Here is a 24344-nt window from a genome sequence, read left to right as displayed (position 1 = left end):
CTCTCTGGTGAGAAGCAGGTTTAAATTCTGGATTAAAATACAGAGAAAGGTCTCGCAGGTATCCATGGCAACGATCCGAGGTCAGCTTTCATCCCTAACATTTAACTTTTACAACATTTCAATGTATAAATGAAAGAAAGAAAGAAAGAAAGAAAGAAAGAAAGAAAGAAAGAAAGAAAGAAAGAAAGAAAGAAAGAAAGAGGAGGAAAGGCTGAGTCCACTTTCTCCTCCTGCTGTTTCTCCTCATGCTCTTTCTTTTCCTCCTGCTTTTCGTCCTACTTTTCCCTCCTCTCCCGTTTTTACCTCCTGCTTTTCCTCCTAGTCCTCTCTCTTCTATTGCTCTTCCTTCTCCTCCTCCATTTTCTCCTCCTAACCTTCCTCCTTCTCCTACTCATTATTCTCCTGCTCTTTCACCTCCTCCTTTTTATCCTCCTGCTCCTTCACCTCAGCCTTTTTCTCCTCCTGCTGTTCCTGCTAATCGAGAGTTGTTCCCGCGGATGGTTTTCTCTTCATGGTTTGAGGCATGTAGACCAAACGTGCTGGTGCAGGGTGTAGAGAGCCTCAGGATGAGGCCTTCGACACGCAGCATGTGCCGCATTAACGTTTCATGATTGATGCTGTTTTCTCCTCCAGCTGGAAAACTTCAAAGAAGTCGCGTTCGCTTTCTCAGACGATCCGCTGGAGGACCACAGCAGAGCTTCCAAACCACAAATTCCTCCAGCAGACTCTTCCAGCAGAGTTTAATTATACAAATACAATACCATAGAACCTAATAATAATAATAATAATAATAATTAATAATAATAATAATAATAATGATGATGATGATGATGATGATGATGATGATGGTGATAATAATAATAATAGTAATAATAATAATGATAATAATAATAATAATAATAATAATAATAATAATTAATAATAATAATAATAGTAGTAGTAATAATAATAAAAACTAAAAAGTTAATGAAAAATATTTTTATTGATGCAATCATTTTTTTGTATTTTAAAATTCAAAATAGTAGTGAAGATTTCTTTTTCTTTTAATTAAAAAATGTATATGGTCATAATAGTTCATAATAAATTATATAATTTATATAATAATTAAAAAAAAATAAAGAAAAAATTACATTTAACTTTTTCTTAATTGCACACAATTATTTTTATTAAATTTTTGATTACAGTTTGCTGTAATCAGTATTATTATATTCATATATTATATATTTGCTGCTGAGAAACAGTTGACTGTATTTATACTCATGATAGATGTAGGTGTGTATGGTAAGAACTTTTTGGAGGTATCTTCCAGCCTTGCCAGTGTTCAGGGGTGGAACTTACTACTGTATGCTGTGTTCAGCTGTGAAGTGAAACATCTGGTATTACAGATCCTCCTGTACTCGTGACTCGTTGGTGCTGTGTTAACGCAAAACAAACAAAAAAAAATCCCAGCGCAAACTTAATTCACTCGTGATCCCACGCTCGTCATCTTAATGGAACATCTCCTCCAGCGCAGCCATTAAAGCTTCCCCCTGAACGCACTTCTTCAGCTTCACACCATTCGATCTGCTCAAATAAACATCTCTTATTCGTCTCCTTCAAGCTCGCGTCCTCGTTTAAAAGCTTATCGAGTTAAGATTTCCATTAGGAGGTTTGTTTCCAGCTAACAGGATAATTGATTAAAAGCATGTCTCTTCTTAATATAGACTTTTTTTTTTGCTTTGAATGATACGACTTCGTCCTTTTTAAAAAAGAAAAAGTCTCTACTGCATTTCTCCTTTCGTCTGAATCACACCCTGGATGTATTCCTGAGCTCATCAGCATGCACAAAGGCAAAGACACACTTTGGCTTTTTAATTGTTTTAAAAGCTTTAGTGTTTTTCACTTGTCCAACCCAAAGTGACGCTAAAACACCTTTATGTGACGCAAATGAAGCATGATCACCTGGAAGTGCTTTTAGCGTAAAGAGTTCTTTCTCCTTTTTATTTTTTTCTTTTATAAAGATGTAAAATTTGGATCTTTTGAGTATTATTATAATTAAATCCTCAGTTTGTCGTTTTTACGATACGGCGAATTCTGACTGCAGGGGGAAGTCGGATCGAATCGAATTTTGTGTCTGATCTCTGCTCCAGGTGAAGGAAGAACGAACGAACGAACGAACGAAGAAAGAAAGAAAGAAAGAAAGAAAGAAAGAAAGAAAGAAAGAAAGAAAGAAAGAAAGAAAGAAAGAAAGAAAGAAAGAAAAAAAGAAAGAAAAAAAGGAGCAAATAACAGACAAGAAAGAAAGAAAGAAAGAAAGAAAGAAAGAAAGAAAGAAAGAAAGAACATACAGGAAAGAAAGAAAGAAAGAAAGAAAGAAAGAAAGAAAGAAAGAAAGAAAGAAAGAAAGAAAGAAAGAAAGAAAGAATGAAAGTACGAAAGAACGAAAGGAGATATATATTTATATAACACTAGGGGGAGCCGAGGAGGTAGAAAAGGGGCGGGGCTTCTATTTAGGTTTCTATCTGCTTTTTTACAGGCCAGAATTTTGAAACGAAAGCTTTTTGTTCTTCCCGTTGAGCAGATTCACTGTACAAAATTCATTTCTGCGATTTCTACACGGATTTCTAAATCACGTCTGAAATAGAGATTATTACACATTTATTACACTTCAATTACAAACGGCATCTTTAATCATATTGTAATTAGCCACTGTGCTTTCAGCTCTTTTAGCCATTTTCTGCATCTGCCACATATCAATGATGCATGTAAGTGTTCTGTAATGGCTCACTGTACTCACTTCCCTCCTGCTGCCTTATTTTTATTTATTTATTTATTTATTTGTCAGGGTCTTATATGAAAGTGTGTGAGATGGAGGATAAAAATGAAGGATGGAGAGGCGAATAGAGGAGCCGCGAGCCCGGCGGCTGGGTAATGGCATTGTTACTGAATTGTAAGCGAGGCAGCCAGGCCAGATGTTCCACTTGACATGGTACTTGAGTGGAGAGTCGGTCGACCAGCTGTCGTCTTTTTCTCCTAGAGCACATGGCCTTTTTGCGACGAGCTTCACATAAGACAAAATAAACACTTCATAGCTGCTCGCTTGTTTTTCTCTCTCTCGTTCTCTCGGCTCGGGTCACCCTACTCTCTGCGCCTTTGTTTTCATAGACCTTATTAGCATAACACGGATTTTTGTAACGAATGAAACCCCCTCACGTTTATTTTCCTTTGAACTCCATTTTAGCCCCGATACCTTTTTTTTTTTCTCCCCTTCATGTAAAATTCATGATTGGAAAATACATCAAAACCTCAGCGTGCTATTCCCCGGACGGAGTTATATTTAAGGAGAACGGGTCGTGGAGATTCTCCACAGCCGCCTCTGGAGATTTTTCAAACCCGAGAATTACGGCTCCAGAGAACCGGGTAAAGGCATTATTCATGCTCAGGCCCGGATCGGAAGTGGTGCGAGGCGCAAAGGAGAGAAAAGACACCGGCGACTTAACGCCAGACTAAGCCGCAGAGTCTTTGGCCTACTTGTCTGCACTTGAGGACGTTTTAATGACGTATTTTGTATTTTGTCCCTGAGAAAACCATCATCGTTATATCTTGCTGTGATTTGAGGTCGAGTGGAGACCAGACAGATCCAAAAACTAAAGTATAAACACGATTTATTGATAAATACCTGTTTTTTTATGATAATAAAATAAACATAAGAATTTGAAGAAGTGTGTAACGTGTGTGAGAAGAAAAATCTGCCAAACATCTGCCGTTGCAAAAATAGCACATAGACTTTACAAGACTGAAGTTCGTTATCTATCACACTTTCTGTTTATGTAGCACATATGATGTATAAAAATAGCAGCAACCAGGATTAACCCCTGCTGTATTCCTCCACATTATGATTTTATGAAGATCAAAAAACAGCAATACAGTTTCTGTTAATAAAGTAAGCAATGATAATCAAATAATGACATTATCTTATCACTCCTACTCTTCATAAAAATACCTTCACACAGGTTTTATCCCCTGAAGCTGAAGGCTTTTAGTGCACACAGCTACAGAATATCAGATACTTCGCCATGTATCTAAAGTGCACTTTTCTGGCCACAACCTTCAGAATCATTCAAAGCAAGATTTCTCGATAACTTCTAAAAAGGGATAATAAAATCATTAGTAAGTGTTGAAGGGTGGTGTTTTTTTGTACCACACAATGAGCATTTCAGAGCTCAATATTATCCCAAGTCTATAAAAATGTTTATCGGAATTCTTTCGAAAGCTTATTAAAGAATTTGTAGCATTTTGTGATGAATTTGGTGAAAAAAAGCTGATTGTGGGCAGTTCTGGCTTATGTTACATGTTTCAGCAAAACAACCGATTAAAGAAGCAGTTCTGTATTTTTACAGCCCCCCCCTGCTGTCTGTGAAATAAATTGCAAACGCAAGTAACTTGAGTCATTCCATGGCAGTGTTTCTCGGGTGTGTTTTGATTCAAAATGATCGTTGCATATCGAGGAGATCTTTTGAATATCACGAATGGCACATATAATTATAATTTCTGTTCGCAGATACGATATGCTTTATAAAAAAATTATTAAAGTTTTGTCAGTTTGTCATTTTTACTGCCCCCCCTGCTGACTGTAAAATGAATTGCAATTTTTTATTTTTGCTTTGTTGACATTATGTATATCTGATGCGTGTTTCCTGGTCAGGAAGATAAAAGTATCTCAAGCCATTGAGCCTTCAGCACTCTTCCTCAGGTGTATTTTCATTCGAAATGATTATCATGTCGAGATATCGCAAATGGTATCTTTAATTAAAGTTTCTATCAGCAGCCAACCAACAAACCAACACACCAAGCATCTAAAAAGTTCTACATTACATCACAATACACCCTTCCTTCATACGTTGTTTTCTTTATCCCACAGCTGGAACAACGTTTATTTTTGGAAAAGGTGGAGGTCTCATCGCTTTCAACTGGCCGGCTAACGAGCGGCCCAGCACGCGTATGGACCGTCTGACCGTGGGCTTCAGCACCTCTCTAAAGGATGGGATCCTGGTGCGGATCGACAGCGCCCCAGGCCTCGGAGACTACATCATGCTCCACATTGTGAGTCCTTTTCTTTTTTTTTTTCCAGCGGTTTTAATAATGAATGTTCCCGGTTCGATCCTGAGCTCGGCTTACTGTCTGTGTGGAGTGTGATGTTCTCTCTGTTTTTTGGCTCCTCGGGTTTCCTCCCAGAAACACACAGGCAGGGGAATCGGTGCCAAAATTCCATGCCTTTGTGTAAATGTGTGTGAAAGAGTGTGTACATTCACGTGAATTTCCTTCTCGTTCCCGGTGTAGGCTGCCGATGAATGATGGCTGTGAATATCAGTTGTTTCTGATAATCAATAGAAGTGAATACAGTCACTATTGTTGCGTTACTTGTTAAGTGACAACTAAGGGTTAAAATCAGAGACCAAACAACGAGGCTTTGAAAATAAAATTCACAAAATATTTAATGGAAATTGACTAAAGATTAGGGGCATTAGTATGGCTTATTTTATATAAAACATAGTCTATAGTGCTTTCTCACTTAATACACACACACACACACACACACACACACACACACACACACACACACACACACACACACACACACACACACATTATCTTTCTTTTAAAGCTATTACTACTAAATTCAGGGCGTTTCATTTAGAGAGGCCAAATATGCTCCTGGACATGCATTTAGTCATTTGTGAAGCGTTCACATTGGACCTGCTAATAGCAGCAATTTGACTTGCATTTGAATGGTGCACTTACTCAAATCAAGGAAAAATAAAAGCTAAATAAAAAGCGCTAATGGCAGTAGAGAGGTTGACAGCTCCGAGAAACAACGACCGTGTATGGAATGTGTGTGTGTGTGTGTGTGTGTGTGTGTGTGTGTGTGTGTGTGTGTGTGTGTGTGTGTGTGTGTGTGTGATAGAGAGAAAAATGAGGCACCCTGGTAAAGTTGCTATAAGATCAAGTGTTGTTTTTTCATGGATCTCAGTGCTAATCTCTGATGAAAATGAAATCTGACGCTCTTTAATAGGCGCTCTTTTCTTTCCTTTCTTTTTTTTCTTCTTTTCTTTTCTTTTTGTGCTGTAATTGTAGTAAACATGAATGTTGGTCTGATCGTAGTGAGGTTGAGGTGAGGCGCATGATCATCATCTCTGACCTTCTCTGACTTTACCATGGCTTAATGGTTAAGACTTTGGCCACTGGCTCCGAAGGTCATGAGTTCGAATCCTACTACCTTCAATACCTTTCCTCTCTCTCTCTCCCTCTCTTCCCCTCTCTTTCTCTCTCTCTCTCCCCCTCTCTCTCTCTCTCTCCTCTCAGATATACTCTTTGGTTTATTAAAGGTCATAAACTGCTTTGGGGCTCAGGATTTTTCTTTCTCTTACTATAGATTCAAAGAACAATTAAAAGGAAACGGTGTATGGGACATCACAGCTTTATCTACTTCCATTCTGTAAACGTAATCATTTATTCGTTTCAACAACGAATAGACAATACATTGCTGCAGTACAGGAGGAATAAAGCATTTATTAATACAATACATTCCAAAAAAACACCTGCCTTTTCCATCCAAAGTTGGAAAAACACAATTGTATCGGACGTCTTCGTATTCGGCAACATTAACTTAGAGACCCAAACCTATTCCAACATGACGTTGCTCCTGTGCACAAGCCAGCTTTACGAACATCTGCTTTCCATGGGTTGGAAGTGTAAGAAAGTTCTCTTGCTATAGAACTCACGCATATTAAACGTGAACGCTGACTGCACCCCCCCAAGCCTCCTCACCTCACCTACATCAGTACCTGACTTCACTAACACCCATGTGCTGAATAAATTTGCACAAAATCTCCACCAAAGCTAGTAGAACATCTTCTCAGAAGAGTGGAGCTGATTATGAGTAAATGTCGGATTGGATGCTCAAAAAGCAGCACATGCGAATCCTATAGTCAGGTGTCCACAAACTTGTGTTGATGTACAGAAGCGTAACAGCGATTAATATGGAACTGATTTCTTTCGCTCTCTGACCTCCGCTTTAATTTAACAAGAGCTCCACAGCACTACGTTGTTAAGATCTCAGATATCATGCTAGAGGCTTTACACTCTGCTGCAGAGCTGCATCGCATGCACACACACACACACACACACACACACACACACACACACACACACACACACACACACACCTCATTCTGCCACTTTAGCTGTATCGAACACGCCGCAGGCCACGCGTTATTACCGCCGCTGCTCTGCTCGTTTGTGAGATCTGGAGCAGTGTTTTAGAGCAAAGCAAATCGAGTTGGCCTTTTTTTTTTTTTTTTTTTTTCACACTTTCGCTCGTCTTTGATGCCGCATTCGATTAGACGGAATTACCGCATTACCGAATGAGCTCTTTATTTTTAAAGAGATATGCTAAATCTTCTCCTTCCTTTTAAACCCGCGATAATTGGTGGAATAATGATCATGACGGTTTAAAGCTTAACGATGTTGTTGATGTTTTCCTCTAATAACCGCGACGCGGCAGATGATAAATCAGATTAACGCCTCTATTTTTGTGCACATGCACGAGAAAGTTAGTAGAAATCTGGTGCTAATCTTATTTTTTCTATTTGTTTAAATTCTTGCCAAAAAAAAAAAAAAGCCAAACTGGTATTTTTCTTACATTTGTGAAGTAAATCGTTTAAAGTCATGTACTAAATACTAAAACACAGCAGCCCGAAATTTTTTTTAAATGAAAAATCTAATGCACACAGACAATGGGTAAATAAATACAGATATGAACGGCGTCATGAAGTCAAGCTGCAGGTTGGCGCTCCAGCTAGCAGAAATAAAACGAACACCACACCCGTTAGCATGAACGTGCTCTGTTATTGGGTTTATAATCACCTCATGCTGAAGTTCTGCACAGGATATAATTGAAGCTTAAATACGACAAGTAACCGAGACGGTTTCGTCCGACCCGATTCTACCACAATGGAACTGGAAATATTTTGGAACTGGATCACTCAAACAGAAAACAGCTTTAACAGTGAATGGTTTCAACTCCGTAACTTTCCTTTTAATAAATTTTCGTAATGTAATATAATATAATATAATATAATATAATATAATATAATATAATATAATATAATATAATATAATATAATATAATGGTGGTGGTTCAGTCGTTAAGGCTCTAGGTTACTAATCATAAGGGTGTGGGTTCAAGCCCTCTGTATCACCAAGCTGCCACTCTTGGGCCCTTAAAAAAGGCCCTTAACCCTCTGAACTGCAGGGGCGCTGTATCATGTCTAACACCATCTTCCCAATATGCTGGGATAATAACCTCCACGCCACATCAGGGGAAAGAGATCAGAAGGTTGGAGGTCCAAGCCCCAGTATTGCCAAGCAGCCACTGTTGGGCCCTTGAGCAAGGCCCTTAACCCTTCATGCTCCAGGGTGCTATATAATGGCTGACCCTGCGTTTTCCAACATCGCTGGAATATGCGAAGAAAAACTGTCTATGTGCAGATAAGGTGTGTGTGTGTGTGTGTGTGTGTGTGTGTGTGTGTGTGTGTGTGTGTGTGTGTGTTTGTGCTGCCAGCTCTGTGGTGAAATAGAGAGTGTATGGAAGAGAGATCTCAAGTTGTAGATGTATTTTTATAGCTTATAAAAGCTTTTCATGAAAGAGGAACATGAACCAGACCTTTACTTCATCCTTAGTACCTGCCTGATCAGGACTGTGGGTTTGTTTGTTTGCATTTTGGAACGTTGCTCCAAACGAATGCGTCAGAAAATATTAATTTAACTGCTTAATGCATTTCCAGTCGAGTCAAATTAGGAACAACATCGCGACGCTCTGACATTTCTTCTTTTGTACTTTTACCATCTTTAAAAACTAAACGAACGTCGAGCTGAAAGCTTTAACGCCTCCATTAATAAAGACGAAATCTGCCTTCATTCAGCCCTCCTCCTCCTGACTAATCTTCCTTTTACTGTCATCAACCTGCCAGCTTGAGGCTATTTATTAATTAATTGTTCACTGATAAACTCCAAACTACAGTCACGTAAAAGCGATGAACATCTGTCCGCGGCGTAGCGCTTCCCTGCTCCCCCACGAGGCGTTTAAAGCTACGTCATTTATGATGAGTGCATGTTTAAATGCACCATCTGTTTGTGGTCATACTTGCCAAGGATTCTCCCGACGTGTCGGGGAAAAGAGAGCCAGAGAGAGACCGCATGGAGGGGGCATGTTTAAGGGGGGTGGGGGGTGTGTGGGGGGGTTTATATATATTCCTATGTACCCAGTCAGCACATTCACGTCCAGGATTTTCCAAGCGCTAATTGGAGAAAGTTTGGAGTAAAGAAAGTGAATTTTTTAATCTGGTCTTTAATGTATGAAAAGCATTTGTTTTGCAGAGCTGTCGATTTGTTGTAAGAATGCTCTCTAGTCATTAACAGCAAATGCCTTCATTCCTACTGCTGAACAGCAGGAGTTTAGTGTATAATTAGGGTAAAAAAAAAAAAACTAAATGGATCTACAAATTGCTTCCGCACAGCCGTAGTTTTTTTCCTCTCTCTCCTTTTCTTTTTGCATATCCATGGGCGGGCTGAATCTTTCAATTTCCTTTAAAGGTCCTGCGCACACCCTGCACCAAGAAGTACACATCTGATCGCCTACGACTCCGTTAACCACAGTGTTTCTCTTTCCGCAAACATACAATTACAGCAAAATGTGCAGGCGTGTTAAAGGTCCTGCTGCACATCCGGGGCTGGGCTTTTAAAAATGGCTCGGAGCAGAAAGGCCAGTGGAGTCGTGTCAGGTCTGTGCTCACGGACCTGTTGAGCCAAATGCTATAAGGTGCTATAAGGATGTGAAAACCAGTGGTTCTCATTTACTTATCAGCGAGAAGCAAACCAAAAAGAAACCACACCTGATCACTGATCATTTCTCTCATTGTCGAGGTGAACTGTTCAGTGATGGATATTTACATAGCATACATTTACATAGCATACATTTAGCAGATGCACTTGTTTTTGAGTGACTAATCAGTTGCGGGTTAAGGGCCTTGCCAGAGGGCCCAACAGTGGCAGATTGGTGGTACTGAGATTTGAACTTGTGTCCTTCTTATCCAGTGGTAAATATCTTAACTCCCACTTCCCAGGCTTCAAAGGGAGAATAGAAGATACTGGAATATCTATATATATATATGTGTGTGTGTGTGTGTGTGTGTGTGTGTGTGTGTGTGTGTGTGTGTGTGTGTGTGTGTGTAATATTATATGAAATATTAAGTAGTATGTTTATACAAAATATATATGGACAAAAGCACAAGTTTTGTATGTGCTTCATTTCTGAACATCTCACTCCACATTAAATCCCAATTTGCTCTTAGAATAACCTCCACTCTTTCACTAGATGTTCCACTAGATTGGTTTTTGTGGAGATTTGCACTCATTGAGCTGCAAGGCTGTCAGTAAAGTCAGGTAGTGCTGTAGGTGAGGTGAGGAGGTCTGGGGTACAGTCAGCGTTCACATTCATTCTGTTAATTAAGATTGAAGAGCTAGGAGGAGATCTTCCACTCCAACCCATTTAAAGCAGATCTTCATAGATGCTGGAACACGTTTGGGTCTCCAAGTTCAAGTGAAGGAAAAAAACAGTTTTGGGATGCCCCAAAAATGACTGGACAGATTTTACACTTTTATTGTTTCGATTTGTTTCCATATTTATTAAATTGATTGTATTAATATTTAGTTTTAATAAATTACTTTTAACAAATAACTGTAAAATATATTTCTCCAATGCAGAACTGATGTGTAACATCAGTATAATGTAGAAGTATATTATAACTGAAAGCACATTAGATGTAACGTGAGCGTTGGTGCACATCAGCCCTCGTTCCTGTTACCGTCTCCGTTCATCTCGAGAACTTGCGCGACCGTAAACCAAAGCCTCACCGATGTTCAAGGATTCGGTGGCGCTCCTTAAACGAAGCTGACGTTTGAGGATTCATCTAAACGCTCTAATAGTTGCGACCTCATGAAAAGAATCCAGCATTTATCTCTCTTGCTTTTGGCTTATGAATCGATACGTCAGGGTTTAGCGTTACCCGCTAATGCTGTTTGAAAATCAAACCTCCGCATCACTGCGAGTCGCATCTGCTCCGATACGCTCGTAATCGCGTTCTCAAAGTTCACATTTGAGGTAAATATAAAAACACACACACACACACACACACACACACACACACACACACACACACACACACACGCATGAAGTCACGTAGCAGTGCTTTATTTCATAACCCAAATCAGGTTATTTGCAATCTTTCTCGTTCTCTCCACACTTAACAACATGAAAGAAATGGAGGTTGGAGACGGGACGGTTCTGGTTTCTTTGCCGGCGTGTGGCAGAGCGACAGGGCAGGACTCACTGCAGGCTCCACGGTGGCGAGGCGACGGGATGTGAGTGCTGTAACCTAATCCCCTGGAGGTATTTTGGATCTGGAAGTTGATTTAAATTGGCCAGCGGTTGAAAGCATGAAAGATGAACGTGAGCCATTTTTGTAACAGAGTGCAATCTAAAAAAAAATAAAAAAATAAATAGACCAAAAAAAAGAAAATCACACGGCCACAAAGGTCATCCTGACCAGAGCGCATCGATTCTCCAAGTTTAGGAATTTCAGCTGGTCCACGCTTCCGGATGGATTGGGGTTGAATTACAAGCCGATTGATCATCTTTTTTTCCGGCTTGTTTTCCAATAACCTTGACGTTGATGGATAGACCGAGGCCTGTGCTTTATATGTTCGAGGCAGAAAACACTCCATGAGCTGCTGTTATCGGAAAACAATCAACGGCCACAAAACATCCTGGAGCGTTTTTTTTTTTCTCCCTCTTATAGAACAGTGACTTTGCATCGATCACGATTTATAATAAACATAACATGATTTGCGTTTACGACATTTCACAGACACCCTTATCCAGAGACTTACAACCCGAGCAGGTGAGGGCTAGGGGCCTTGCTTGAGGGCCCGGCAGCTGTCGCTTGGTGGTGCTGAGATTGGAATTTTCGACCTTCTGATACAATACCTCAACGACTGAGCTACCACCTCTCATTTATAGATGCATTTAACTTAAGATCTTTAATTGCTCCTTTTTGTGTTCTTTTTGCCAATGCACCGTACACTCCTCGTTCCTGAAGTAGAGCGGGTCTCCAGCTCTAAGTTCTTAGGAGTCTACTTAGGAGTCTCTAAAGATCTACTGTATCCTGGCACCAGAACACTTATGCATCAATACTTCTTGAGACTCAATTAAGCTTCCTGACCATCTCTATCACAGCGGACATCAGCAGCTCCACTGTGTGTGTGAACAGAAAGCCCTGAAAAAGGCATCACTGGCACACAAATACCTGCAACTGAGCTCCTTTACCACAGCGTGATGTCTTTATAGAGCATCAGGGACCCCCAACATCCTAGTTCTAATCTGTACAACATCCCTCTTTCCAGAAGGATCAAGAAACATATGCACCAGACGAGGATCAGTTGGCTGTGTGCTTTTCTTCTTTTCTGTGTTTTTGGTGTTTTAAAGCCTAATTTGAACTCGTCTCTTATTTTTATCGGCGTCGCCTGACACTGAAACAAAGCACGGCCGCTGCCACGTACATATATATACTGTTTACTGAATAGTGCACCAGTACTATCAATCTCAATATGTCACAGCTTCAACTCTGACACTGGAGACTCCTTCCTTCCAAACAAATACACTTCCTATTCATGTCTCCATGGAAACGATTTGCGGCCGCAGTCCTGTCAAATTTTAATATCTGCGGTCGATATCTATGAAAGCAAAGTGAAGGCAGAATACACACACACACACACACACACACACACACACACACACACACGCACGCATGGCCACGTCTGTAAAAATCTCAAGTGCATTTTTACGATGAGTTTATGTTCTTATTTTTCTTGTACTTGAGTTCTTTTCCTGCATAAGCAATCACATTTAGTGGAAAAGCAGGCAGGAGGCGAGAGCGTTAGCTGTGTTAGCCGTGTGAGTCGATCGTGTCGCTCCGCATTCAGCTCACGGAGGCCGAGATGGTAATTGCATGTTCTGGGGGGGGGGGGGGGGGGGAAATTGCAGTCTGTCTGCCTGCTTCCCTGCAATTCAGGAATCACGGAGTGTGAGCAGAAATCAGGCAGCAAATGTGTTCATTTGAAATGACCTCCTCTTTGAGCCACGCTTTCAAATGGCTTAAGAGTGTGACTGTGTTACCCCGGGGCACAGAGAGCACAGAGAGACGCACTGCTGAAAATGATCAAACTCTCCCTCTATTCCTCTCTCTCTCTCTCTCTCTCTCTCTCTCTCTCTCTCTCTCTCTCTCTCTCTCTCTCTCTCTCTCTCTCTCTCTCTCTCTCTCTCTACCTCTACCTCTATGTTCCTGTTCCACACAGTGATGATTCACTACCCAAATTTCTGACCTCAGATGTAACTCTGGATTCTAAACAAATTCATGAGAGGGATGGGAAGAAATTCGCATAAAACACCAACGTGGTGATAAAAGAAAGAAAGAAAGAAAGAAAGAAAGAAAGAAAGATAGATAGATAGATAGATAGATAGATAGATAGATAGATAGATAGATAGATAGATAGATAGATAGATAGATAGATATTTTGGAGAGAGAGAGAGCGGATTGATGAAGGGATGGATAGATTTATAAATGAATAGATGGATAAAAGATGGACCGACAGATGGATAAATGTAAGGTAGAAGAACGTGAGGACAGAAGGAAGAAAAATGCTGGCTGGAAAAGAAAGGAAGAAGTGGTGGAAAGAATGGAACAGAAAATGAAAGAAATGGCGAATACAAGGACAGAAAATATGACAGGATCAGGGGGTAAGTAAGAAATCAATCAAAAGTAAGAAAGAACAAAATAATCAAAGGAAGGGGGAAAGAGATAAAAGAGGGAAAGGAATTCAAGGGTGGATTGTTGAGTAAATTGGTTGGGTTTTGGTGAAAATTGGTTGCACTAAAGTGTCATTATAGCATTACAGAAAGAAAGGATGAATGGATGGATGAATTCATGTTTTATAGTGATTTTATATATATTAAGGGCTGAGTGCTGATCAGGATCCCTGATGTGTGTGTGTGTGTGTGTGTGTGTGTGTGTGTGTGTGTGTGTGTGTGTGTGTGTGTACTGAAAGTGTTCAGGTGTTTAGTCTCGACTCACATTGCTGAACTTTTTATTTATATTTATTTTTAAGAAATTCATTTCCTAATGAAGGTTTATCTTTATCACACACACAGAGCAAATCCTTTAATGTGTGTGTGTGTGTGTGTGTGTGTGTGTGTGTGTGTGTGTGTGTCAGTAATTCGAAGCGATTGAACACCACAGAGGTGTTTATTCAGTGTTTATTCATGGTGTGTTTGAGGTTGTGTTATCTGTTTTTACTAACGCGGATCTGAAAAGAAAGAAAGGTGATTAAAAGAAAATTCCAGCAAAAACTACACACACACACACACACACACACACACACACACACACACACACACACACACACACACACACACACACACACACACACACACTTTTGACTTTCTCTTCCTCCCCTCACTTTCCTTCTCTCTTTTTCTTTTTTATACTCTCTTTTTATTCTGTCTCTCTCTCTCTCTCTCTCTCTCTCTCTCTCTCTCTTTCTCCCTCTCTCTCTCTCCCTCTCTCTCTCTCTCTCTCTCTCTCTCTCTCTCTCTCTCTCTCTCTCTCTTCTTCACTTTCTCCCACACTTTTTCTCTCTTCCCCTCTCTTTTTATATCTATATTTCTCCACCCCCCCCTCTCTCCCTCTATTCCATCCTCTCTCTTCCTCACTTTCCCCTGCTGTCTTTTTCTCACTTTCCCTCTCTTTCTTTATATACGTCTTTCCCCCTCTCTCCAGGAGTTAAAGCAGTAACCCACACTTCCTTCCTCCTATTTTTTTGTAAGATCTGCTGTATAAGAGCTTTAACAATCAGAAAGCTCAGACGGGGCTCACGCTGGTTCTAGCAGAGCAGCTGATTGGTGGAGTGCCTGATGGATTAGTGCTGCCATTAAATAATCAAAGCAGGTTTTAAAGCAGCTGAAGTGCAGCCCTGACGCAGGGGAAATTGAGATAACCGCTGCTGAGGGGAGGAAAAAAAGATATATAAAATAAAAAGGCAGCGCGAGTGCTCAGTGGGGAAAAAGTCCTGCTAACAGCCCGCTGTGATGTTTCTAAATACGTCCTGACTTCCATCTCTCTATTGTTCTAATGTGTGTTATCAGGTGTTCTGATGGATTTAAGTGTTCGGGGAACCAAACTGCCTGAAATTTACAGCAGGAAGTGCAAAAACTGTGTGACTTTTAACTAAATGTTCCATGGACACTGTAAAATTGTTCACATGCAATGTAAAGTAAAAATTTCTGAATAGACACTATAAAGTAAACTTATGAATAAACACTATAATGTAAACTTTTGAAAAGACACTGTAAAGTAAACTTCTGAATAGACACTGCAAAGTAAACTTCTGAATAGACACTATAAAGTAAATTTCTAAATAGACACTATAAAGTAAACTTCTGAATAAACACTATAAAGTAAACTTCTGAATAGACACTATAAAGTAAATTTCTAAATAGACACTATAAAGTAAACTTCTGAATAAACACTATAAAGTAAACTTCTGAATAAACACTATAAAGTAAACTTCTGAATAGACACTGTAAAGTAAAAGTCTCCATTAGCAATGTAAAGTAAAGTTCTGAATAGACGCTGTAAAGTAAAGTTCTGAATAAACACTATAATGTAAACTTCTGAATAGACACTATTATGTAAACTTTTAAATAGACACTATAAAGTAAACTTCTGAATAGACACTGTTAAGTAAACTTCTGAATAGACACTATAATGTAAACTTTTGAATTGACACTATAATGTAAACTTCTGAATAGACACTTTAAAGTAAACTTCTGAATAGACACTATAAAGTAAACTTCTGAATAGACACTATAATGTAAACTTCTGAATAGACACTGTAAAGTAAATGTCTCCATTAGCAATGTAAAGTGAAGTTCTGAATAGACGCTGTAAAGTAAATGTTTCTATGGACACTGTAAAGTAAACAGTTCTCCATGATCCCTGGTTTATGGAACTGACAGTGGTCTGGATGCTTTGTTCTGTCTGAAGGTTGTAAATTAGGTTTGTATGTTTATATTTAATCTTAGTTGCATCACCTGACCCTATAACTGAGCTGTGGAGGATTCAGAAATGTGTGAGGTGGTGCAGTGGTCTCCTCACCAGTTCCTCACCGTATATATCACATAAGGATTTTTAAAAAAGTGTTAATGAAACCACGTGTTTACATCAGTAATACATTTCCCTGCATATTATAGAGTGAGGAAGTGTTTCTTGTGCAGTTCCGAGTGCGTCTGAGAGAAAAATCCGTCTTTCTCAAACCGATATCTGAACCGGAGAGATTTTATTCAAGGACACAGACCACGGAGAGTTCTCATTCACGCTCACTTTTTTCTCTGGGACAACGGCAGCAAATCTCTCCGTGGCGTTTGCTCTGAGAGGCAGACAGGTAGGTAATTGCGTGTGCTGCCTCGCTCATTGATTTCCAGGCAGCTCTCAGTGAGCAGGCGTTCCAGCCCGGATTCCAGGTTGTTCCGACCTGTGAATCGGTTGTACTGCAAAATCTTATCTTCCTGACGCATTGTGTGAGATGCAGCCACTTCAAACCGAGGAGACAGAAGCTGTTAGAAAAACGTCCAACTCGCAGGAGCTTCAGAGCAGAAAGCAGAAACCTTTTAGCAACTGATTTCTTTTTACTCTAAACTCTGGGGTTGGGGGGATCTAGGCAGAGCTTTAACCGAGAGCGAGTCGTGCAAAAGAGAGACGCTGTACTAAGAGAAACTCGGTACTAATATAATTGTGATGTAACAAGTATGATCTGTCATTTAATTCCATTTTAAAGAGATCATAGGGCGCCGTGTGTGATGTCACAGTACGCTCAACACTCTCAGCCAAGCCTTTTTACACAGAGCAGCTGCATATCAACACAAAAATGCTTTTGCAAGTAATAAACGAATCAAAACGCTGTGATGTGAGCCGCCATATTGTTTTGACATCAAGGAAGATGTTGGTGACCTTAAATTAAATGATTTCTACATCAGAGGTTGAAATATGACTCGTGTTAACATGTTTACTATCAGTCTGTATTTACGTGCTAATTAATGATCAGTGATCAGTGTTCCTATTTCTGGATGGAGTTCTCTTCAATTGGAGACACTCTGTGCAGCTGGGGGTGGTTCCACACCAACAAAATTAGATTAGATTGAACTTTATTGTCAATGTGCAAGGTACATGTACAGAGCGACGAGCAATGATGAACTGTAATGAATGGACATTCAGTGTTGAGGATGAGGATTGGTTCCTTATCTTCCCAAGTCCGTTTCCTCTTAAGGTTTCTTAAAGTTTTTTCTTCCCCACAGTTATCTTCCTCACTTATTAGGGATACAATTATTATTATTTTTATAAGTATAGGTGCTAACACTCTTTTATAACAACTTTATCTCTGTAAAGCTCGTTTGAGACAATTTCCATTGTTAAAAAAAGCTAAACAAATGCAAATAAAATTCAATTGAATTGTGTGTAATAGGCTTGGGGAGCTTGGATCCTGGTGACTTCTGGGCCCTTGAGGGAGGTCCTTAATCATCAATTGCTCAGCTTTATAGTAAGTGAGATTGTGCTTTGCTCTGGATGAGGGCATCTACAGAATAGTGATTATTTGAAGCATGAACTCTTCAGTAATTGAAGGATGAATGAAAATCTTCTTTTTCATTAAACCATCACACTTTTCCCGTGACAGCATCGTTTTATATTGAACGTCCAAAAATAGACTTTCCTTAGCAGTTTGTCTTGACATTTGCAACTTGTAGACCGTGCTGTTCTTGCTATTGCTCGGGCACTCCCTCGCCGTCGCTTCATCACCTTCATTTTAAGTGTTTAAACGCAGCCTTGAGTGATAAAAGGTGCTCTTAGCAAAGCTAGCAAAGCCCGGAGTGGATCTGCGCTATAATTAGCCACAGAGACACTTCTTTAATTGCAGCACGGAGCTGTCGAGCTGTCCCACTACACCACCGAGCTGTCTGTTTGTGTCTCTCGACGTTGTGTTTGCTTTATCCGTCGCTCGTCTCGCCTTGATTGGCAGGCCACGTTGTTCGCGATTTGTTTGGTGGAGTGAAAACAGACGGTGGTGTTTGATTGCGTTTGACTCCAGCTCACAGCAGACCTCCACCACCTCACTCAGACGTGAAGTGCAATCCGATTATTCCGGCGAGATCCCTGCATCCCTGCCAATCTCTCACTCTCCTATTGATCGCTGCGTTCGCAAGCTGCGCCCATGCAAAAAAAGAAATAAATGAATACCAGCTTTGCATGACGTCTGGTGATGTTCGGAGCGAGTGTATATGGCGCCAGTCTTGCCGCCAGTCAAGAAAACAAAAAAGTTAAAAAGACAGAGAGGTGTAAATGAGCACTGGCAAAAAGAGAAGTGGAGAAAAATCACAAAAGTCAAACTCGTCACAAAACATCAGACGATCCACCCTGATCTTACACTACATGTGAACTTTTAATCCGTGATGAATAATTCATGCTTAACAAGTTGTTTCATGTTTTTGATGCAGTGAGATGATTAAAATGGAACATTTCTGCACCTTTACCATTAAAAAAAAAAGCTGGACTCAAATCTATGAATAATCATGTATATGCAAATTAGCCACTGCTCCGAATTCTGTTCTCAACGTATCTACTCTGAGTAGCTAGCTCAGAATTTTTACATATTAGCACAAGTTAATTGAAGGATGAAAGGATGAATAAAGACAGACAGATGGATCAACAGATGGATGGATAATGGATGATTGAACATTTGAGTGGATGATGGATGGATGGATGGATGGATGGATGGATGGATGGATGGATGGATGGATGGATGGATAAGAAAATGGATGGATAGATAAGTGAGTGGATGGATGAATGGACAGACAGATGGATCAATGGATTTTAGGATGGATGATTAATTATGTGAGTGGATAGATGGATGGATGGATGGATGGATGGATAGATGGATGGATGGATGGATGGATGGATGGATGGATGGATGGATGGATGATTAAATAAGTGAGTGAATGGAATTTGTTTAATAAATGAGTGAATGAAAGAATAAATGTGAATGGATAGACAGACCAACAGATGGATAGGTGGATACAAATAAGGGATGATAGTAGATGAATGAGTGAGTGATAGATGGATAGATGAGCAAATGGATAAATTAATTAAATCAAGTAAATGGATGGATGGGAATTTGTTAATTAACCAATGAATGGGTAAGTGAATGAATAAGTAAATGGAGGGATTAATAAATAGCGTGAATCTATGAATGGATGAATGCAAAAGCGAATGTATGAATGAATGAATGAATAAATGTGCCAATAAATAAATGGATGAATCACCCTTGATCTTTGCAGCAACACATTCTTGCCATTTGTTGGTTGCTGTTTTACTGTTGAATGAAGTGAAATCCTCAGTTTTTACAGTTTTATTACAAAAGTTGTGAATTTGAGGAAATATTTTGATTTGGTTGATGATCAAAGTTATCTGATGATTCTGACCAGTGTTTCTGTTCGTAGTTGATATTCATCGTGTGAATGCGAACACTCCAGCGTAATAAAACGTAGATCGTGTGATGATGGCTTGTCTTTATAAAGACATTTATGTGGTGTCATGTCATGCTGACTTTTTTCCCGCGCTGCTTGTCTCTTAACAAAACGTAGTATGGATTTATTTACCTTCGGAGGATGTTTCCTCGAGGCTTTTACTGCTTTCAGTGTGCAGAAACAGGAGGAGATGTATGTAATGTTGGCGTGTGCTCTAATAGAGCTTTTCTCTTGTGTTTTCTTTTGTTCGAAAATATCGAATTCTTCCTTGAACGGCATTCAGCGGGAAAATCTCCACCGTTACGCGCTTTCTATCTGAAAAATAAAATAAAAACGCAATCGATTTTTTTTCTGCTGTCAGCAAAGTTAGTGCATGCTGCGCCTCTCTGCCTTCGTGTCGTTCTGCCTCTTTCTTTTCTATTTTTTTCCTACCTCCTTGGTAAGAATGTCGATGTAGCAAGTTCCAGCCAGATTAAATGTTGCCTAGCAGCTGCTGCTGTTTTGTAGACCCAACAGCCTTGGCAAGCGAATCAGCAGCTCTCCGTGAATTAAAGAGCTCTTTCTGCCTCATCGCCATGTTTGATATCTCCATAAGCTACTCTGGAGACTCACCAGCTCCTCGGCACAGATGCTCACACACACACACACACACACACACACACACACACACACACACTTAGCTGTTGGACGCTCTTTTAAAAACAGTGCTTTTATCACTTTCCTGTCAACGCCTAACTGTGTGTCATCACACTCATAAACGATTATAACGGCTTTCATAAACATCATCAAGTCGACTTTGGTCAGTTATGTCAGGTTCATGAAAGCCAAGTGACAAGCCGACATTCATATCACAGTCATTCACACACTCTCACACACACACACACACACACACACACACACACACACACACACACACACACACATATATATATATATATATATATATATATATATATATATATATATATATATATATATATAGATGCAGCGCTCCCACCGCTGCGACCCGGGTTCGATTCCCGGTCAGGGAACCATCCCCAGCCACTCTTAGTGCCGGTCCCAAGCCCGGGTAAATGGGGAGGGTTGCGTTAGGAAGGGCATCCAGCGTAAAACATGTGCCAAATCAAATATGTGGATCACAAATGAGAATTTCATACCGGATCGGTCGAGGCCCGGGTTAACAACGACCGCCACAGGTATCGTTAGCCGACAGGGTACCGGTGGAAATTGAGCTACTGTTGGCCGAAGGAGGAGAAGGAGAGGAGGAAGACGTCTTCAGAGACGGCAGGAAAAGGAGCAGTGTAGGAGAGTAGAGGTTCGGGTTGGTACTTTAAATGTTGGTACTATGACGGGTAAAGGGAGAGAGATAGCTGATATGATGGAGAGGAGAAAGGTAGATGTGTTGTGTGTTCAGGAGACCAAGTGGAAAGGGAGTAAGGCCAGGAACATTGGAGGTGGGTTTAAACTGTTTTATCATGGTGTGGATGGAAAGAGAAATGGTGTAGGGGTGATTCTGAAGGAAGAGTACAGTAAGAGTGTAGTGGAGGTGAAGAGAGTTTCTGATAGGGTGATGATCGTGAAGGTGGAGGTTGAAGGGATGATGATAAATGTCATCAGTGCCTATGCTTCACAAGTTGGCTGTGAGATGGAGGAGAAGGAAAGATTCTGGAGTGAATTAGATGAAGTGGTAGATGGTGTACCTAGGAAAGAACGATTGGTGATTGGGGCAGACTTTAATGGGCATGTAGGTGAAGGGAACAGAGGTGATGAGGAGGTGATGGGTAGGTATGGTTTCAAGGAGAGGAATGTGGAAGGGCAGATGGTGGTAGATTTTGCTAAAAGGATGGAAATGGCAGTGGTGAACACGTATTTTAAGAAGAAGGAGGATCATAGGGTGACGTATAAGAGTGGAGGAAGGTGCACACAGGTGGATTATGTTCTGTGTAGGAGATGCAACCTGAAGGAGATTGGAGACTGTAAGGTGTTGGCGGGGGACAGTGTAGCTAGACAGCATCGGATGGTGGTCTGTAGGATGGTTTTGGAGGCGAAGAAGAAGAGGAGGAAAGTAAGGATTGAAAGAAGAATAAGATGGTGGAAACTGAAGGAGGAAGAGTGTAGTGTGAGGTTCAGGGAAGAGGTCAGACAGGGGCTTGGTGGTGGTGAAGAGGTGCCGGATGATTGGGCAACTACTGCAGGAGCGATGAGGGAGGCAGCTAGAAAAGTACTTGGTGTGACATCTGGAAATAGAAAGCAAGACAAGGAGACGTGGTGGTGGAATGAGGAAGTGCAGGAGAGCATTAGGGGAAAGAGGTTGGCAAAACAGAACTGGGATCGACAGAGTGATGAGAAAAGTAGGCAGGAGTACAAGGAGATGCGGCAGCAGGTAAAAAGGGATGTGGCGAAAGCCAAGGAAAAGGCATATGAGGAGCTGTATAAGAGGTTGGACACTAAGGAAGGAGAAAAGGATTTGTACCGATTGGCCAGGCAGAGGGACCGAGCTGGGAAGGATGTACTGCAAGTTAGAGCAATAAAGGATGGAGAGGGAAATGTGTTGACTAATGAGGAGAGTGTGTTGAGAAGATGGAGGGAGTATTTTGAGCAGCCAATGAATGAGGAAAATCAGAGAAAGAGAAGGTTGGAGGATGTGGAGTTGGTAAAGCAGGATGTAGATAGGATTAGTAAGGAGGAAGTGAGAGCAGCGATTAAGAGGATGAAGAATGGAAAGTCGGTTGGACCAGATGACATACCAGTAGAAGCGTGGAGATGTTTAGGAGAGATGGCAGTGGAGTTTTTAACCAGATTGTTTAACAGGATTCTGGAAGGGGAGAGGATGCCTGAGGAATGGAGAAGGAGTGTGCTGGTACCGATCTTTAAGCATAAGGAAAATGTGCAGACCTGCAGTAACTACAGGGGAATTAAGTTGATCAGTCACACCATGAAGTTATGGGAAAGAGTAGTGGAAGCCAGGCTGAGAGAAGAGGTGACCATCTGTGAGCAACAGTATGGTTTCATGCCGAGGAAGAGCACCACAGATGCCTTATTTGCTTTGAGGATGTTGATGGAGAAGTATAGAGAAGGACAGAAGGAGCTGCATTGTGTATTTGTGGATTTAGAGAAAGCGTACGACAGGGTGCCGAGAGAGGAGTTGTGGTATTGTATGAGGAAGTCAGGTGTGTCAGAGAAGTATGTGAGGGTGGTGCAGGACATGTATGAGGACAGTGTGACGGCAGTGAAGTGTGCAGTAGGTACGACAGACTGGTTCAGGGTGAAGGTTGGACTGCATCAAGGATCGGCCCTGAGCCCTTTCCTGTTTGCAGTGGTGATGGACAGGTTGACGGACGAGGTCAGACAGGAGTCTCCCTGGACTATGATGTTTGCAGATGATATTGTGATTTGTGGTGAGAGTAGAGAGCAGGTTGAGAAGAGCCTGGAGAGGTGGAGATATGCGCTTGAGAGAAGGGGAATGAAAGTCAGTAGGAGTAAGACAGAGTACATGTGTGTGAATGAGAGGGAGGGCAGTGGAGTGATGCGGTTGCAGGGAGATGAGGTGGAGAAGGTGGAGGAGTTCAGGTACCTGGGGTCAACAGTGCAAAGTAATGGAGAGTGTGTTAGAGAAGTAAAGAAAAGAGTGCAGGCAGGGTGGAGTGGGTGGAGAAGAGTGACAGGAGTGATTTGTGATAGTAGGGTATCTGCAAGAATGAAAGGGAAAGTTTATAGGACTGTGGTGAGACCTGCGATGTTGTATGGATTAGAGACAGTGGCATTGAGTAAAAGACAGGAGATGGAGCTGGAGGTAGCAGAGCTGAAGATGTTAAGGTTTTCGTTGGGAGTGACGAGGATGGACAAGATTAGAAATGAGTTTATTAGAGGGACAGCACATGTAGGATGTTTTGGTGACAAGGTGAGGGAGGCGAGATTGAGATGGTTTGGACATGTGCAGAGAAGGGACACGAATTATATTGGTAGAAAAATGCTGAAGATGGAGCCACCAGGTAGAAGGAAAAGAGGAAGGCCAAGGAGGAGGTTCATGGATGTGGTGAGGGAAGACATGCAGGTAGTTGGTGTGAAAGAGGCAGATGTAGAGGACAGGGTGGTATGGAGACGGATGATCCGCTGTGGCGACCCCTAATGGGAGCAGCCGAAAGAAGAAGAAGAAGAAGATATTGTGGCCGTGTATTTTACACTGAGGCCTTCAGTGGTGTCCTTCATGAATCATACCACATCTTAATACCATCATTATGATGCTACAACTATAGAAACAAGCAATATTATAGAGAAACACAGTAGAACAGAGCGCTGCATTACAGCAAGAAACGTAATGAACACAATTCACTAAGTCTCCTTTCCCATCACATTCATCATCTCCAGCAGAAGCATCGATATTAACCTCATAATTTGTGCACAAATATTTGAGAATTTTTTTTGTGAATTTCGGTTTACCTAGGGATCTGAAATGAAGGCAAGTTGTGAGTTTTTGTGCAGAAAAGAAAACACAACTGAATCAGTTTCTTCTCCTCGGTCAGATATTGTGGAATCAAAAGACAGCTTTTCAGAATGTATTTGAGAATCGATTGTTGGGAAATTTTAATACATATTTATGGACAACAAGTGTGTC

The 24344-nt window shown here is 40.9% G+C and overlaps 1 protein-coding gene across 7 annotated transcripts in view; it reads left to right on the top strand.

Moving 5' to 3' along the window:
* The window catches only part of nrxn3a (neurexin 3a), a 299346-nt gene that overhangs the window by 222089 nt on the left and 52913 nt on the right, over window positions 1–24344 (top strand). For all 7 annotated transcript variants that reach the window (XM_083551015.1, XM_083551016.1, XM_083551017.1 and 4 more), the window contains one exon: window positions 4901–5082. In XM_083551015.1, coding sequence (XP_083407141.1) covers window positions 4901–5082 — 182 coding nt within the window. The remainder of the gene's footprint in view (window positions 1–4900; window positions 5083–24344) is intronic.

The sequence above is a fragment of the Silurus aristotelis genome, assembly GCF_946808225.1.
Source record: "Silurus aristotelis genome assembly, chromosome: 9".
Classification (NCBI taxonomy): Eukaryota; Metazoa; Chordata; class Actinopteri; order Siluriformes; family Siluridae; genus Silurus; species Silurus aristotelis.
Note: the sequence above shows the minus strand (reverse complement) of the source record. Positions and strands in the feature narration are given on the sequence as shown.